Genomic DNA, 17,557 nt, shown 5'->3' with positions numbered 1-17,557 from the left:
TGTGTGTGTGTTTTATTTGTTGGCAGGTTTGTTGATGTACCAATGTATTGCTTAAAATTCCTACCAGGAATGGTGTACTGCTCGTAGTTGTGTTACTTGGCCTAGGAACAGTGCTCAAAAAACTTTGTAACTCACTGGGACTGGAGAGATGTCTTACACCTAGTTAATGAGAATTAGCTGCAGACCCGTTGTTGCTGACAGCTATTGCTGGTCCATCTCAACCAGTTTCCGAGAGAACATTACAAACGGGAAATTTACGCAGTGACATTTGGGGTCAGGGACTTCGCAGCAGACGTTTTCTCTCGGAGATGCGTAAAGCTGTACGTCTCCAGTGGACCGAACGACACAGAAACCAGACAGTTTCTGACCGGAGGTGTGTGGTGTGGTCCGACAAGTTGTGATTTAATTGCGTGAGGTGTCGAGTACCCCAGTGGCCCGGTGAGACATTGGAATCACAGCGTGATGAGGGATGTAGTGAAAAACACTAGTGGTTATGTGATATTTTTGGGGTGGTCATCATAGCATTACTTCTGGCCACATATTTAGATTACTGCGGTCACGAACAACATATTGCATCGGTTATTGCTACACATATCGTGTCAATGATTTTCTCAGTCATTTTAGGGGTAGTGCGATTTTGGACAGTAAGACAGCAGTATTGTCAAAAATAATCTATGAGCATAGCTCTCAAGTCATACCTAGTTAGCATCTCGGTGACAAAGTGCTCTACACACTCACACGGTTACATTCTCGGTTTGACAAACAACGATGTGCCTTATCACGAGCAAGTGGCATATCAAATCGACCTGCTGGAAATGCTGGGTCTTTCTGTGCCACTGGCTGAAATATTGCATTCAGCATCCCTACAATTTAAATAGGTGGTTGCAGCTGGATCCAGTGTAAGTGAAGAAACTTTTGACGCTCTCCCTCATCGTACTGAGGCCATTACGAATACTGGAGGCAGTGTTACACGGTATTAGTGTCGTGTCTCGTAGGGGCGATTGATTTTTTTTTTTTTGCCCTGTTTCATTTTGTTAACATGACAGTGAATATGTAGGTCTGCAGACTGTCAGGCCACATCACGGTCCTCTTCAGTTTCTTCTTACACAATCGACATTTCGACCCCTCTACTGGGATCGTCTTCTCGGTTCTCTGGTCTCCCCTGTTAACTGGGCACTTCAAAAGACCAGTGTTGCAGTCCTTTGTAGAAGGAAGTTTTCCCGCAGTTATTCTGAAGGTTGATGCTTATTATAGGATGCAGACCACATTTTTCAATTAGTGCAAAATGAAAGTGTTTTTCCTACAGGAAATGGAAGTGGCACGGAAGTGATGTGCAGTTGTGCAAAGTGTAAACAGGTGAAACAAAGCACACAATAATGGGGATGAAGACAAATGTGGTTAAAACAAAGTTTGGAACGTGGAGTAGCAGAACATCAGCAAAACTGCAGTGATGATATAGACACTAACAATGTACTGGTATAGCTGAGAATTTAACATTTATAGAAGAAAATTCCAAGAAGTGGAATCGGAATCAGTTTCATCGTCTCATGATGTACATGTATAAATCACTTACTTAAATGACAGGAGGCTCGTCAATATAAATAATGTACCACAGATAGGTACAATGTGTGTTAGGAAAAAAGAAATAGATCTGTAAGAATGAAAGTATTTTCTATAGGTGATGGTTGTAGGCTTCCAGATTCATGGCTTCACCACCATCAAGGAAGTCCACTAATCCATGTTGTACAAGGAATACAAACAAAGCCACTTCTGTGCCACAACAACAATACTTTGGTAAACATTCTCCACTATTTCTTTGCTTGTTATTGATTTCTATGCAGTGATGGTGGCCCGTCAGTAGTAGGCAGTAAAGTTAATCCCAACAACCCCATTTCTTCAGATTAGGCTCAGGGAAACACTCTTTCTCAAGTGAATGTGTCACTGGTCCCTGGCAGTCTTCAGCAAACTAGGTACATGAGAATATCCTTAAAATGATAACAGCTTAGGGGCCAAAGTATCACTTGTGTAAATCTTGGATAACACTATAAGGAACGCAAGTGGATGAATTTGTGCGAAGAGGATTTGTATCTAGGGTCAATGGTAGGCAAGTGCGAGTGAACTACATTCGGATGCTTTTGGTTCTCATTCGCTTGTGTTTGTTCCTTTTCTACTGGCTATTAGTTTTTAGCAAACCACTAAAAGAAGTTCACGTCCTCATTGCTTCGGTATTAGTTATACAGAGAGCTTTCGTCTGCTGTCTTGTGCACTTCTGTTTTTGAACTGTGTGAGTGATGGAGTGGTCTTGAAGAGAAAGTAATGCGTCTGATAGAAGAATCTAGATGTCATAGGTTTTTCAGGGATCAAAGAGCTGCAGGACAAATGTCGAAGACAAAGAAATATCATTGGTAAAAATTTGCCAAAGCACTCAGTTGTCCAATTGAGATACTTCCATAGGCAAGAAATACAGTTAAGAATCTCTGTATTTCATTTTATTAAAAGGGTAAAGCATAGAAAATTTTCTTCTATTTTGTGCTCATTAAAATTAAAAATATTCAAAAGAGATGATCGTTTCACACCAAAGCATCTGTAATGACATTGTTGTGGTCATTGTTATGTTAGTGAATTGCGATTAATAGAATTGTTTTGCCTGGCATCACGCTATCTGCCCTCTAACAAAATATACAGCAGTTTTATCAAGTAGCCTATGTAACAGGTCGTATGTACAGTTCAGATTTTATTGGCATTATCTCTCGTATACATACTTTAATGTATCAGAAACTGTATGATATACAGCAGCTACCGAAATGGAAAAACAGTCACAAATGTAAATGTTGCCAGTTGCTGATAACGAAAGTGTAAATGCTAGCCATTATTCAGATTATGCTGGTCATTGCCAATTAGTGTTTTGCATTTAAATTTCCTTCTCAGTTGTAATGTGCAGCCTGTGGAAAGTGTCAGCCTAGAAAGTTTTGAAATAATGCTAAGGAAAGCTGATGCTGCAGTTAGTGTTACATGCAGTTCATACATGCATTTCATACTTACGTAGAAATTCGGACAACTTAATTCTCCTTTGCCATTTTGCTTACTTGATCAGAAACAGTGCACTCACCATGCTAAATAATCCCCTCTGGATATCAATGTTTTGTCCAGCGTCTGTTATTGTACAGTGCTGTATCCTGAGTGCCACTTATTAGCAGAGGTGGGAAAATGTAGTGTTCATAGCCTATGCTGGTAATGTCATGTTGTCTTTTGTTTTTCCTGTAGTGTAAACACATGTTCACAGGTATAAACAAATGGTAGTGAACAGTGACGAACTCTCTGCAAATGCTCATTTACTTGTGTTTGCCTCCATTCATTCCAGTGTAAACCAGGATTAAGAAGAAACTGAAGAGGAATATAGTGCCACGTAACAACTTCCTACTTGTCGTTTTTAGGTGAAGTTCTGGGTTTATGTCCAGTTTGTTCCTTTATTGTCACTGGATGGCAGACTCCTGCGCTGAGGTCCCTGTGGGTGAAGCATTCGTGTTCCTGTGGATGAAATGTCACGGACAGTATGGTGGGGGTTCGAGAACCGGTGCTGCCTATCTGTTCCACCGATTGTCTCTGCAGTTTTCACACCAGAGTCTTCCTGACACATATTAGCTGATGCCTCAACCCATGTAGAGATTACTTGAAAACGACTGTCCCGGTTGACACGAAAGTCGTGTACACGTGTTTCCATTGCCTATCTGATGAGCGAATCCCAAAACTTGTTGACACAGTGCTTCTGGCTGTTGAGAAACACCATATTAATGAAGGCCACAAGTTTGAAACTTCGTGGCAGATTAAAACTTTGTGCTGGACCGAGACACGAATGGGGGACCTTTGCCTTTCATAGGCAAGTGCTCTACTAGTCTAGCTAACTGAGCCCGACTCGCGGCCTGTGAGGTCAGGTTGTGAGTCGTGCTCGGATCGCTCTGTCAGTAGAGCGCTTGCCCTCAAAGGGCAAAGGTTTCAGGTTCGAGTCTCGGCCCAACATACAGTTCTGATTTGCCAGCAAGTTTCTCCACCGCAGAGTTAAAGTTTCATTTTAGACACAAATTTGTTTTTGAACAGAAAAAGGTGCTGTGCACATTACTTCTGGGTAATGATGTTGTCAACTGGACAGTGCTTACCAATTGAGGTCCACGCAGGATCTACATCTACATCTACATCCATACTCCACAAGCCACCTGACGGTGTGTCGCAGACGGTAGCTTGAGTACTTCTGTCGGTTCTCCTTTATATTCCAGTCTCGTATTGTTCATAGCAAGTAGGATTGTCAGTATACCTCTGTGTGGGCTCTAATCTCTCTGATTTTATCCTCACGGTCTCTTCGCGAGATATACGTAAGTGGCAGCAATATACTGCCTGACCCCTCGGTGAAAGTATCTTCCCGAAACTTCAACAAAAGCCCGTACCGAGCTACTGAGCGTCTCCCCTGCAGAGTCTTCCACTGGAGTTTTTATCTATCATCTCCATAACACTTTCGCGATTACTAAATGATCCTGTAATGAAGCGCGCTGCTCTCCGCTGGATCTTCTCTCTCTCTCTCTCTTCTATCAACCCTGTGTGGTACGGATCCCACACTGGTGAGCAGTATTCAAACAGTGGGCGAACAAGCGTACTGTAACCTATTTCCTTTGTTTTCGGATTGCATTTCCTTAGGATTCTTCCAATGAATCTCAGTCTGGCATCTGCTTTACCGACCATCAACTTTATATGATCATTCCATTTTAAATCACTCCTAATGCGTACTCCCAGATAATTTATGGAATTAACTGCTTCCAGTTGCTGACCTGCTATATTGTAGCTAAATGATAAGGGATCTTTCTTTCCATGTATTCGCAGCACGTTACACTTGTCTGCATTGAGATTCAATTGCCATTCCATGCACCGTGCGTCAATTCGTTGCAGATCCTCCTGCATTTCAGTACAATTTTCCATTGTTACAACCTCTCGATATACCACAGCATGTTCTGCAAAAAGCCTCAGTGAACTTCCGATGTTGTCCACAAGATCATTGTGAATAGCAAAGGTCCTACGACAATCCCCTGCGACACACCTGAAATCACTCTCACTTCGGAAGACTTCTCTCCATTGAGAATGACATGTTGCATTCTGTTATCTAGGAACTCTTCAATCGAGTCACACAATTGGTCTGATAGTCCATATGCTCTTACTTTGTTCATTAAACGACTGTGGGGAACTGTATCGAATGCCTTGCAGAAGTCAAGGATGTATCTGTAGCAAATATACATTAGTAACACTTTGGTGTGAAAGTGGTGATAGAGGCAGGTGGAACAGACATGCAACACCAGGATTTGACCTTTATACCCCTCTACCCTAATGGGGGCCTACCAACCACTGGTAGCAAAATCTCTGCCGGAGGTATGTGATTTGCACACCCCTTTGGTTCGCAGCTATAAAGGAACAAATTGGATACAAATGTAACGTTTTGCCTTAAGATTACGAGTAAGAAACTTGCTTAAACACGGACTGAGCTGATAACCTGTGAAGTTATCATTAACCCACAAGATTTTACGTTCCCCGATGGTGACGGTCCCTGTGTGTGCTTCAGCGACCTGCCCACAAAACGATTTATGTGTTCACCATTTGCAGACCCACAATACGAGGACGTGTTCGAGAACGGCAACTTCCAGCGACAACAGCACACGAAGCGGCCTTTCTCCTGGAGCCGGGGTGTCAGGAGCAGAGCCGGAGTTCGCGGAGTTCACGCTGTGCCGTCCTCCGCCTACTTGCAGTCTACCAGACACGAGCGCAGGTCGGTACCGTGTAAGATGACCGTATCCTCAGCTGTCACCTCATATCTCTATTAATCTAAGAATGACTGAAATTCATTATACGTGTCAGCCCAAACAGATTTGAGACTGGCTTAATAAAAAATATGGAGAAACATTAAGACTGTGGTTCTAATACTTCGCTTGTTCTAAATTGCACCCTGCACTTGAGTACCACGTATATAACATTTATACAGCTGTGTAAAACTGTTGGAAACGTCGTTTGGCATGTTGTTCAGCTCATGTGCCATGTTGGCCTGGATGCTGGTTAGGTCATCAAAGTATTGACAGTTTGTGTGTATGTGAATTTCTGCACTTGTCGTTTTGTGATAGGTTTGTATTGACGAAAAAAAGTCTTGGTGCACAGTATGATTTTTTCCAGAAAAGAATTACCCATGTTATGCAGGCATTGGTGTTGTTTGCATGCCAATGTGTAAACACTTTTCTTTTCTTCAAAACATTCTAGAGAATATCACGAACACTCGATTTATGACATTGCTCCTTTACGATGTGTTGTACAATGACTCTGTTTAAAACTGCCCGCTCATCACTGACTGTGCGGCAGGGCAGCTTGTATGTCTAATAAGGTTGGTATAACAGTTCACTCATTGTCACACGGATGTTAATAATGGACTTTTAAGAAAATACTTACCACCAATGTCTGCAGTTGCGATTGCTTGGTAAAATGCTTGACCATTGGTAATTCCTCAGTTTTATCAATACAGATGCTTCTCCAGTGTAAAGAGCTTCCTTGCATCTTACTTGTCTGATGTAATTCTGCATTGACAGAGTGTAAATATCTGTTTGTTTTTTTTTACAACAAATTTAAATTTGCTATAATCTTACCTGTGGCTTAAGCAAACATGTGAATCGGATGATAAGTGGCCTTTCTAACTACTAAAATAAATTTGACAACTCATTTCTGGTTTACAAGTTCCTAATAAATTAACAAAATGAGCAATTATTAATATGAAGCCAGAGAGTCTAAAAATAAGGATACAGCAGATTCTGTGGGATAAATGCTGCTATTCATTAGAAGAATTCATAGAGGATGACATGATAATTTGAGCAAGGGGTAATTAATTGTTAGTCTTTTATTGTATGTGTAACAAAATTGTATTATTATTATGATACCATTTGTTAAAATCAGTTGTAATTAATTGTTAGTTTTGTATGTGTATTTTTATGTTGTATTATTGTTGTGGTACCATTTGTTAAAATCAGGTGTTGTATGTACGAGGGCAGTTCAATAAGTAATGCAACACATTTTTTTTCTGAAACAGGGGTTGTTTTAGTCAGCATTGAAATACACCAGGTTATTCCCCAATCTTTTAGCTACACAACACTATTTTTCAACGTAATCTCCATTCAATGCTACGGCCTTACGCCACCTTGAAATGAGGGCCTGTATGCCTGCACGGTACCATTCCACTGGTCAATGTCGGAGCCAACGTCGTACTGCATCAATAACTTCTTCATCATCCACGTAGTGCCTCCCACGGATTGCGTCCTTCATTGGGCCAAACATATGGAAATCCGACGGTGCGAGATCGGGGCTGTAGGGTGCATGAGGAAGAACAGTCCACTAAGTTTTGTGAGCTTCTCTCGGGTGTGAAGACTTGTGTGAGGTCTTGCGTTGTCATGAAGAAGGAGAAGTTTGTTCAGATTTTTGTGCCTACGAACACGCTGAAGTCGTTTCTTCAATTTCTGAAGAGTAGCACAATACACTTCAGAGTTGATCGTTTGACCATGGGGAAGGACATCAAACAGAATAACCCCTTCAGCGTCCCAGAAGACTGTAACCATGACTTTACCGGCTGAGGGTATGGCTTTAAACTTTTTCTTGGTAGGGGAGTGGGTGTGGCGCCACTCCATTGATTGCCGTTTTGTTTCAGGTTCGAAGTGATGAACCCATGTTTCATCGCCTGTAACAATCTTTGACAAGAAATTGTCACCCTCAGCCACATGACGAGCAAGCAATTCCGCACAGATGGTTCTCCTTTGCTCTTTATGGTGTTCGGTTAGACAACGAGGGACCCGGCGGGAACAAACCTTTGAATATCCCAACTGGTGAACAATTGTGACAGCACTACCAACAGAGATGTCAAGTTGAGCACTGAGTTGTTTGATGGTGATCCGTCGATCATCTCGAACGAGTGTGTTCGCACGCTCCGCCATTGCAGGAGTCACAGCTGTGCACGGCCGGCCCGCACGCGGGAGATCAGACAGTCTTGCTTGACCTTGCGGCGATGATGACACACGCTTTGCCCAATGACTCACCGTGCTTTTGTCCACTGCCAGATCACCGTAGACATTCTGCAAGCGCCTATGAATATCTGAGATGCCCTGGTTTTCCGCCAAAAGAAACTCTATCGCTGCCCGTTGTTTGCAACGACCATCCGTTACAGACGCCATTTTAACAGCTCCGTACAGCGCTGCCACCTGTCGGAAGTCAATGAAACTATACGAGACAAAGTGGGAATGTTTGAAAATATTCCACAAGAAATTTCCGGTTTTTTCAACCAAGATTGGCAGAGAAAAAAAATGTGTTGCATTACTTATTGAACTGCCCTCGTATATGGTAAAACATTACCAAAATTTTGACATGTCTCCTGTACCTGAATCAAATTATTTAGATTATGTACATTATGAGACTAATAAACCACAATTCACAATTCCGATTGTATGTCACAAAAACTCAAGAACTGGCTAAGAACTGTGCTTCTTCTGAACTAAATTTGGCTGGTGTCATCATCAGGGCTCCACATTTACAGTATCGTTGTAACGACTTACATAAGGTTTCATCGTTATAAATGTGTTTTTGCTGATATTACAATTAAAATTTTATGAATTTCTTGTTGCATCATAAATTACAGGATTACATAAACAATTTCTTCAGCTAGTAATCTCATAAACTGTACAAATGAATCACATGGAATTATTCCATAAATTAGTACTTTTAGGCAATTTTTGAATTCCTGCCCTGTCACGTCCGAACTCTCCACAAATACGAACCTTGTACGACTGACCTAGTGGAGGCTCACAATGAGGCCCCTTTGAAACTCTGCCAGTTGCCGATATCCCTGTCTCACACGAGTACACGCCGTCTCCGTTTCCTTCGCAGTGATCACTCGATGTCTGACTCTATGCCTTTGTTTCCCCTACCAGACCTAGTAACAGTACTCAACTCGAATAACACCAGTTTTCTTTGGTGGTCCTCCTATCACAGAGAATTGAAACTAAATGATATATATATATCTGTCAATGGTTTGTTCGTATACAAATTTTCTCTGACATCTGACTGTTTTCTTCTTGCTGGTTAACTTCCTTTTTACAGCCAGTGTACTAACACTAGTGGTGGTACTTCAGATTAACTTCTGTTTAAGTTAATGTATTAGGATAAATCTAAACTGTAGAAAGTTTTCTCCACAATTGGACCTGTTTGGCTAGCGCAGGGATCTTAAGAGTGTCGATGTGTGGTTGAATTTCTTGTGAAGTCCTTTACTTTCTCGGATACTGCAGCTGCAGTACAGTCCGAAACACCTCAGTTTGTCTCGTCCCTCTGCAGACCCAGCTTCTGCAGTGTCTGGAGGCCGTTACCCGCTGCGTATCTGTGGAGAACACCATCTGGTGACACGCACTCTGCACTGCCCGCACTACCCTGTGCATAACTGACATTCAGCTGTCATCCGATTTTGTACAGATACGGACCATATCGTCTGTGATCGGTCAGATAAATGTATCACACTGCTAGGTGGACGAAAAAGTTTCGTTTTCAGTCTCTCGATGATCGTAGGCAGATCATCTTACCTTCTCTTTAATCTACTGAAGTTTTCTGTCCATTTTGCCATATTGTGTTAACATTTTTGTTTTGGTCTCAATTCCAAGTATCCTTTGGACTTCAATTTGAATGCTGTTCTTAATCGATATAGAGCTCCACAAATCTTCGATCACTGAACTCTGTCCGTGTCACGCTGAAACGACAATGTGATTCTGACCTCAGTATGCCTGTCGGTCTCTGACATTTGCAGTACCGGCCGAGCTACCCGCGACCCGTCCCGACCCGGCACCGGCAGCCGTGAGGACGACGTCCTGATATCGGACACGACCGCGTCCGCGGTCGGTGTCCCTACTCTGGCCGTCACATTTGGCGGTACCGCCGACAGTGTCGCCAGGGGTACTGTCGCCGACAGCGGGACGGCCGCGGGGGACGGTGCTGCCGGTGCGGCAGGAGACACTGGCTCTCCCTGTACTGCCGACGTGAAGCCGCCGTTCAGCTACACGGAGCTGAATGCTATGGCCATAATGCATTCTCCACACAGGTTGGTAGCACTGCTGCAGAGTGAAAAACTGTTACATCAAAATACACTGTGCTTTCCTCAATACATTCTCCCACAATTTGGCACTTCCCATATTATCTTACACACACACACACACACACACACACGCTAGACATAAGTCGGTGTAGTTTCAGTCGGCAGCATTAAGATATTTCGATGTATTTCACCATCTGTTTCACTTATCAGTTATCATCGTATCAGCATAACAACTCCTTCTGTCGTCGGTCTTCCAATTGATTTGCTTTAGCCCCAGTGACTTCCTCTCCTGTACCAGTTTCTTCATTTCAGAAGGACACCTTCACACAACATTCTCAATTATTTGTCGGATGTATTCCAGTCTCGTCTTCCGCTACAGATTTTACCACCTACAGTTCCCCGTAATACTGTGCACGTCTATTCCCTGATGCCTTAACATGTGTTGAATCATCCTGTCCCTTCTTATTGATATTTTGCCCATATTTCTCTCCTCTCTGATTTTGCTAACCTCCTCATTCCTTATCTAATCGGTCCGTCTCCTTTTAAATGGCATTTTCTAGCACCACATCTAAAATGCTTCAGTTCTCTTCTTTTTAGATTTTTACCACATACCACAATCACTTCCCTATTATACTGTTTCGAAAAGTACATTCTCAGAAATGTCTTCCTCAAATTAATGCCTGTGTTTGATACGAGTAGGCTTCTTTTGGCAAGGAATACCCTTTTTGTCTGTCAAGTGTTTTGCTTCCACGGTACCAGAATTTCATAATTTCATGGACCCCAGCCTTACGAATAAATAAAATAAGGCAGTACAATATTGATGACAGTTCTTCTTGTTAGTCTCAATGCAGGGAAACCTATAAAAGAATTATTTATTTATCCAGTTGTACAATGTCAAGAGGGGTACAGTGTAGCGGGACTTTGAATTTCGCTGCGCTGCACTCGTTTCCTCAGATATAAATTATACTGTCGCAGCGGTACGAGCGCTCAACGGCAAAGAAAATATATAAGAAAATGAAGGTACGAAAATTACAACTCTATTTGTTTTCTATCCGGCTTTTGTCTCTTGAGAGCGGAAGCTTAACTTTTACTTATTAGCCAGTCTTGGTCAGATGAATCCGAAAAAACTTATTGATGTGCTGATGTATTGTGGAAGTTTATATGAAATTTGGAGGATGGAAGCAGCAATGTAAAATACATTGCATTTAATACCATGACACTTTTTGTATACATTAGTAATTCCTGGACAATGAAATTTATTGCAAAATTTCGGAGCAGCTACGACGTTTCACGCAGAAATGAAGCAGATTTTTGGAGAAAAAGACCTGGATGCCGCACGCGAGAAGACATGTTAACGCGGTAAAGGATGAACTCTTATCTACGCCATTTCCCCCTGTTAATCACATTTTGTTATTCTCTGTTCTCTTTCAATAATTTTTGTAGTGGAAATTGGTTTCACTTTTGCTCAGAAACGCCACAAGGACCACCCACACCATAGCTTCTCCGAATCACGAAGTCCGATAACTTTTCTGTAATACGAAGTCCGATTTGCATTTCATTCTTTCCTTTTTTTGCAGTCATTAACGATTTTAAAACCCCCTTTTTATTCACCATTTCTTCCCACCTTTTCAACCTTTTCTTTTCTTCTATTTTTCTTGTTTTTATTAACCACTACAACAGTAAATTGTTGCCAAAATGTGCCCTCCACCCCTAGTTCCAACCCGGAGTTTTTTCTGGACAATGTTGACCGAGCTGTGTATTTTTGTCTGTCCGGCAGGAGGGCGACGCTGTCCGAAATTTACACCTATGTCACGAGCCGCTTCCCCTACTGTAAGCGCAACAAGAAGTTCTGGCAGAGAGCGCTGAGCAACAACCTGTGTCGTAACGAGTGCTTCGTCTACGCCCCACAGGAGGGTGCCGAGCAGAAGGGCAGCTGCTGGAAGCTCGGTGAGTACCGCGGCCGGCGGTAGGGCGGACGTGTGCGACATCACGTCCTCCTCTTTTCCTACACTCGTCGCTAATAAAAACGGTAACACGGGCTCGGGCCTTCGGTCACATCCAGTGGTTAAAACGCCACGAGCTTCTGACCGATCGCTCCTCGACCGTTGTCAGATGGAATATGTTTGTATGCCTGTACAGAATCCAGATGTTATCTGTGGCCATACTCTAGCACATTGTATGAACAAACATTAACACCACATTCAGTGTGCCCGCTTTACCGTTGCCGATTCCCTGACGTTCTAGGGCCACGTTTTTTTGACTTACGGTTATTGGGAAATGTATGCTCGAACTGATATTGCTCAAACTAGTATCCCTGGCCCTGTTCTGATGTCAATACATTCACCGATACGAATGGAAATTGTTACCTCTCGAACAACTTTACTGAACAGTATCAGACTGATACTCGAGTGCTGTATTTCTATGCCTGTGCTTTCCTGTTGATTAAATTTTCTTCCTTACTCACGTTCATACTGCGTGAAGAGTTTGACAGAGCACTGAAAGACCTAAGTCGAAACGAGGCCCCGGGAGTAGACAACATTCCGTTAGAACTGCTGACAGCCTTGGGAGAGCCAGTCCTGACAAAACTCTACCATCTGGTTAGCAAGATGTACAAGACAGGTGAAATTTCCTCAGACTGCCAACTGCGGCAACTCGGGCCGGAATACGACTGTCACCTGGGACGGCAGCAGCAGCCTGCAGGGGGCAGGCGAGGGAAAGGGATAGCATTGTACGGGTAGGGGAAAAGAGGGACTCTGTCTGTGAGAGCATGCAGGGACTAGAAGGCCGGCAAGCGTAGTGTCGGTGGTTGTGGGCGAGGAGGTGGGGAAAGAAGGAGCAAACAGGGGAGGACTGGGGATAGGTACGTGGGTGCGTCGGCAGAGCGTGGCAAACGGAGAGGTCGAGAGACGAGCACGGGCGAATACGGTAGGACGGAGGCAGTGGAAACTGTTTGGTGGAGGGTGTGGAGACTGTAGGTCGAGCCCAGGATATTTACGGGAGTGCGGAATGTGATGTGAGGATAACTCCCGTCTGTGCAGTTCGGAAAAGCTGGTGGTGGAGGGAAGGATCCGGATAGCTCGGGTAGGGAAGCACCTGTCGAAATTAAGGACATTACGTTCGGCTGCACGTCGTGCCACGGGACGGTCTACTTTGCCCTTTTGGCGGTGGCCGTTCGTCCTGGTAGACGGCCGATTGTAGTCGTACCAGTATAAAAAGCAGAGCTGGTAAATCACACGACTGCCTTCCCAGATAGCCTGGCCCGTGGTGGGATAGGATAAAACTGCGACAGGACTGGAGTAGGGAGTGCCAGGTGGGTTGGATTGGGCAGGTCCTGCACCTCGGGCTTCCACAGTGACACGGTCCTTGTGGCGAGGGGTCGGCATTAGGGGTGTCACGGGGACGGACTAGGGTGTCGTGGAGGTTGCGTGGGTGACGGAACTCCACTTTGGGAGGGGTGTGACGGACCTCGGGTAGGGTGTCCCTCGTTTCAGGGCATGACAGTAGGTAATCGATTCTGGCCCGAGCTGCCGGAGTCGACAGTCGTGTGTGTGTGAGGTGTGTTTGTTTGTGTGTGTGAACGGTGTGTGTTTCTCTGTTTCTCTTTCGCTGATGGAGGCTGTGGCTGAAAGTTGGGTGCGAGAGTCTTTTAATTGTCTCTTTCTCCAACTTAACGGTAAGTAGCAGTCTGTCTTTTCTTACATTGTTGGTGTGCCTACAGGGATTTTCCGTTGTTTCAGCTTTGTATTTCATTTTACTGAAAGGGAAAGCACAATAAATTTCTTTGAAAGTAAGCAACTGTGAATATGTATCTATTATGCTGATTAAAATTGAAAATATTTTTAAATACCTAGCCCTTCTCATTGCTTAATCTTTTGAAAGACCTGACCATTCTCATTGCTTAATCTCATGATATCTGTAATTACGTGTCTGACATGTCACTGTTATGTTAGAGATATTTGAGGATAAATAAAAATGGTTTTTGCACGATCACTGTATGTGCCTTCGTTAACAAACTGTATGTCGGATTTTGACTATCCTGTGTGACAGGTCATGTACGTATTTCATATTTCATTAACTGTATTTAGTTGGCATTATTTTCCATATATTTGCTGTGATAAAATTCTTTAAGTGCTTTCCACATGTCTCTGCATACGTCAGAAACTTATACATAGCAGCTATTGAAGTGAAATGAGAAACAGTCACCGACGTAAATGTCTCCACTTGCTAATAACCGGAGTGTAGACGCTGGCCCTGATTCGGTCATCGGTAGTTAGTGTTCCGCTTCTAAATTTTCTCTTCAGTTGTAATGAGAATCCAACAAAACGCGTCACACAACATATAAAAAAAGTTTTGAAGTAAAGCTTAGGAAAGCTGGAGCTGCAGTTTACTGTTCAGCGCACTGCCTCGATACATTTCATGCTCGATCCCTTTCACTTACTTTGTCAACAACTGTGCATTCGCAACGCAAAATAATCCTCTCTGGATATCACAGTTTTGGCTCGTATCTATAATTGTACAGTGCCGTATCGTGCGTGACGATTATTAGCACTGAAAAACAATAATGCAGTGTGCATAGGCTGTGCCGGTTATCTTTTGTCATCTTCCTTTTCCTCTAGTGTAAACGGTTATCTCAGAGAGACAACAGTGACCACTAATGCATTGTCTGTGAACACTCGTTTGCTCGCGGTCTCACGGTCGCGTTCCCGCTTCCCAAGCACGGGGTCCCGGGTTCGATTCCCGGCGGGGTCAGGGATTTTCACGTGCCTTGAGATGACTGGGTGTTTGTGTTGTCCTCATCGTTACATCCTCATTCACGAAAGTGGCACGATTGGACTGAGCAATGGTTGAGAATTTGTACAGGCGCTGATAACTGCACAGCTGAGCACTCCACAAACCAATCATCATCATCATCATCATCATCATCATCATTTGCTTGTGTTCATTCAGTCCAATGTAAACTGTGCTTACAAAGAAACTCGAGAGGAACGTAATGTGGCCCAACAAGTTACAAGAATTGAATGCAGATGATCTCAGCGAATTTCATTGACGAAATCTTCTCCGGTCACCAGACGAGTTCTGGCGCCGTGCTGTCCCAAACTTTCTGTGAGTTTCCTACTCGTCATCTTTGATCGAAGTATTGACCTCTTCTCCAGTTTGCTATTTTGTAGTGTCTAGGCTGCAGGTCCTGTACCTGAAGAGGCATTGTGACCATGGCGGGAGGGGGGTCCAGGCATCAAGTGCTGGTGTTACTTACGTATTACACCTCCTGACTCCACCACTTTCAAGTCAAAGTGCTCATGACTTATATTTGCTAGAGCCACATCCCATGTCGAGCTCAGTTGGAGACTATTGTCACGGTTTGTGCCCTTCATTTGTGCTCACCTTTCCACTGCCTCCTCGATGACCGAATCCCAGACCGACGTTGACGTAACACGTCACTTTTGACTGTGCAAGTCTGTAGTGGCTGTGCATGTCGTCAACAGAGGCCACATTTCTGTTTTTGAACTGCCAAAGGTACTGTGATAGACCTACGGCTTCCGGGATTTGATCGTCAAAGAGGCAGTGGAAATAAAGAGTGTAGTACCGTCTTGTCAACTGGTACGGCAGTTTCTGACTGATGTCTGCACTGGGTGGGGCATTACCAAAAATGTGTCGCGAACACACTGATGAGAAAGTGGCAGAGGCAGCAGGTGCAGCAGAAAAGCAGGATCGGGACTCAATTCCCGGAACCTCTCCTAGTGTGGGCTGCGAAACCTCTTCGATAGGGGCGCGGTTGTCCCACCCGTAGGCTCTTCGGCAGAGGAGTCGACGGAACACGAACCCCACAGTTCACCCGAAGACGATAAGTGAGGAAACTCGTCGAAACACCGTGACGACACGACCCGACGATTCGGCCGGTAACCGGAGGAGATTCCGTCGACCTATAAGGTTTTACAGTGAATGTCGTGCTACGTGCTCGGGCGACACGATCGCAAACAATTACTGCGTTTGCCCCTTTACAGACCCGCAATACGAAGACGCGTTCGAGAACGGCAAGTTCCGCCACTGGCAGCAGCGGCACCGTGCCGGCCTGTCGGTACAGAGTGGAGCCATTGGGAGCGGAGTAGTCGGCATCGGAAGCGGCGCCGTTCCGCACCCCGGCGACATGCAGTGTGCCAGGTATGAGAGCACAGATCAGTATGTTGTAAGGTGACCGTACCCTCGGAAACCTCACGTATCCTCTACAAATTATTAAATTTCCTTACACCATGTCAGTTCAAAAAGTTTGAGGCCGAATTTTAAAAATATGGATAAAAGTTAAGATTGTGGTTTTACTACTTAACATTTTCTAAATACAGTGAAACCTCTATATAACGTTTTTTGAGGGACCACAAGTTCTGAACACTGTATAGAGGAAAACACTATAAAGAGGAAGGCTTCCAAATAATAATTATAGGGCATTACTGAAGATCGGGGTACCACTAATCGGCTTTGACAAATGGTGCCATAGATGACATTTTAAACTTTCACAACACTGTAATATGATGTTCATTGCAAATGATCAATGTATCAAATTATTAGTTTTTTGTAATTAAAACATGGGGCCCGGTAGGTGCATGGGTGAAAGTAAATGCCGCCAAAAAGATCTCGAGCAGAATGTGCGTCACGTCACGTGACCAGGTTCTGCCGCTGACGTATGAGGTACACTGAGTGTGGCCTTTCCGAGCTGGTGCAAACTGTGAATCCACAGAATGGAAAACGATGCGTCTACATCCAGTCATTTAAACATTATAAACTGGTAAATAATTGACCAGAGTTCCAAAAATTTGAGCGTTACATGGAGGAAATTGTAATATAGAGGAAACGCAGTAAAGAGGACAATTTAACATTGTTTATATGGGCTTTTAGTCGGGACCGAAAAAAAACAGATATAACATAGAGGAAAACATTATATGGAGGAACGTTATAAAGAGGTTTCACTGTACAGAAAATCCATGCAATAAAGTGAAACTGTCAGAATTGTCTTTCTTTAGGATTCTCTTCAACCGACACATCACTTTGGCTCGAATGTCGGTTTGCGATATAGCGTGGTTGTTCTACCCCATCTGTTATGTTTTTGACTTCTGCTAATAACTAATTTTTTTTTCCTTTCTCCATTTTACTGCTACAGGGCAGGATGATTCAAAAGTCACACAATATAGCACATGTCTGTTATTTATGCGGATACCAAAAATGCAATAGAGAGCAAAACTGTTGCAAATATGTGGTTTTAAATTGTGAGCTTAATGTGTGACATGAGGTTCGCCCTTCAGGTTAATCATTGGGCAATTTTATTAGCCTGCTTGATATCACACACTTGATGAAACAAATAGGACTCTCAAGGGGGGGGGGGGGGGGGGGGGGAGAAAAGGAAAAAAAAAACATTTTTTACACCATTTACGA

General features: G+C 43.6%; 1 protein-coding gene across 1 annotated transcript in view; it reads left to right on the top strand.

The window, feature by feature from the left end:
* LOC126426603 (uncharacterized) overlaps positions 1-17,557 on the top strand; it is a 272,243-nt gene that overhangs the window by 231,345 nt on the left and 23,341 nt on the right. Inside the window, exons 23-26 of the mRNA XM_050088496.1 lie at positions 5,641-5,803; positions 9,851-10,141; positions 11,913-12,082; positions 16,138-16,294. Coding sequence (XP_049944453.1) covers positions 5,641-5,803; positions 9,851-10,141; positions 11,913-12,082; positions 16,138-16,294 — 781 coding nt within the window. The remainder of the gene's footprint in view (positions 1-5,640; positions 5,804-9,850; positions 10,142-11,912; positions 12,083-16,137; positions 16,295-17,557) is intronic.

The sequence above is a fragment of the Schistocerca serialis genome, chromosome 11 (assembly GCF_023864345.2).
Source record: "Schistocerca serialis cubense isolate TAMUIC-IGC-003099 chromosome 11, iqSchSeri2.2, whole genome shotgun sequence".
NCBI lineage: Eukaryota > Metazoa > Arthropoda > Insecta > Orthoptera > Acrididae > Schistocerca > Schistocerca serialis.
The sequence above is the reverse complement of the archived record's forward strand: the minus strand, read 5'-3'. Positions and strand labels throughout refer to the sequence as shown.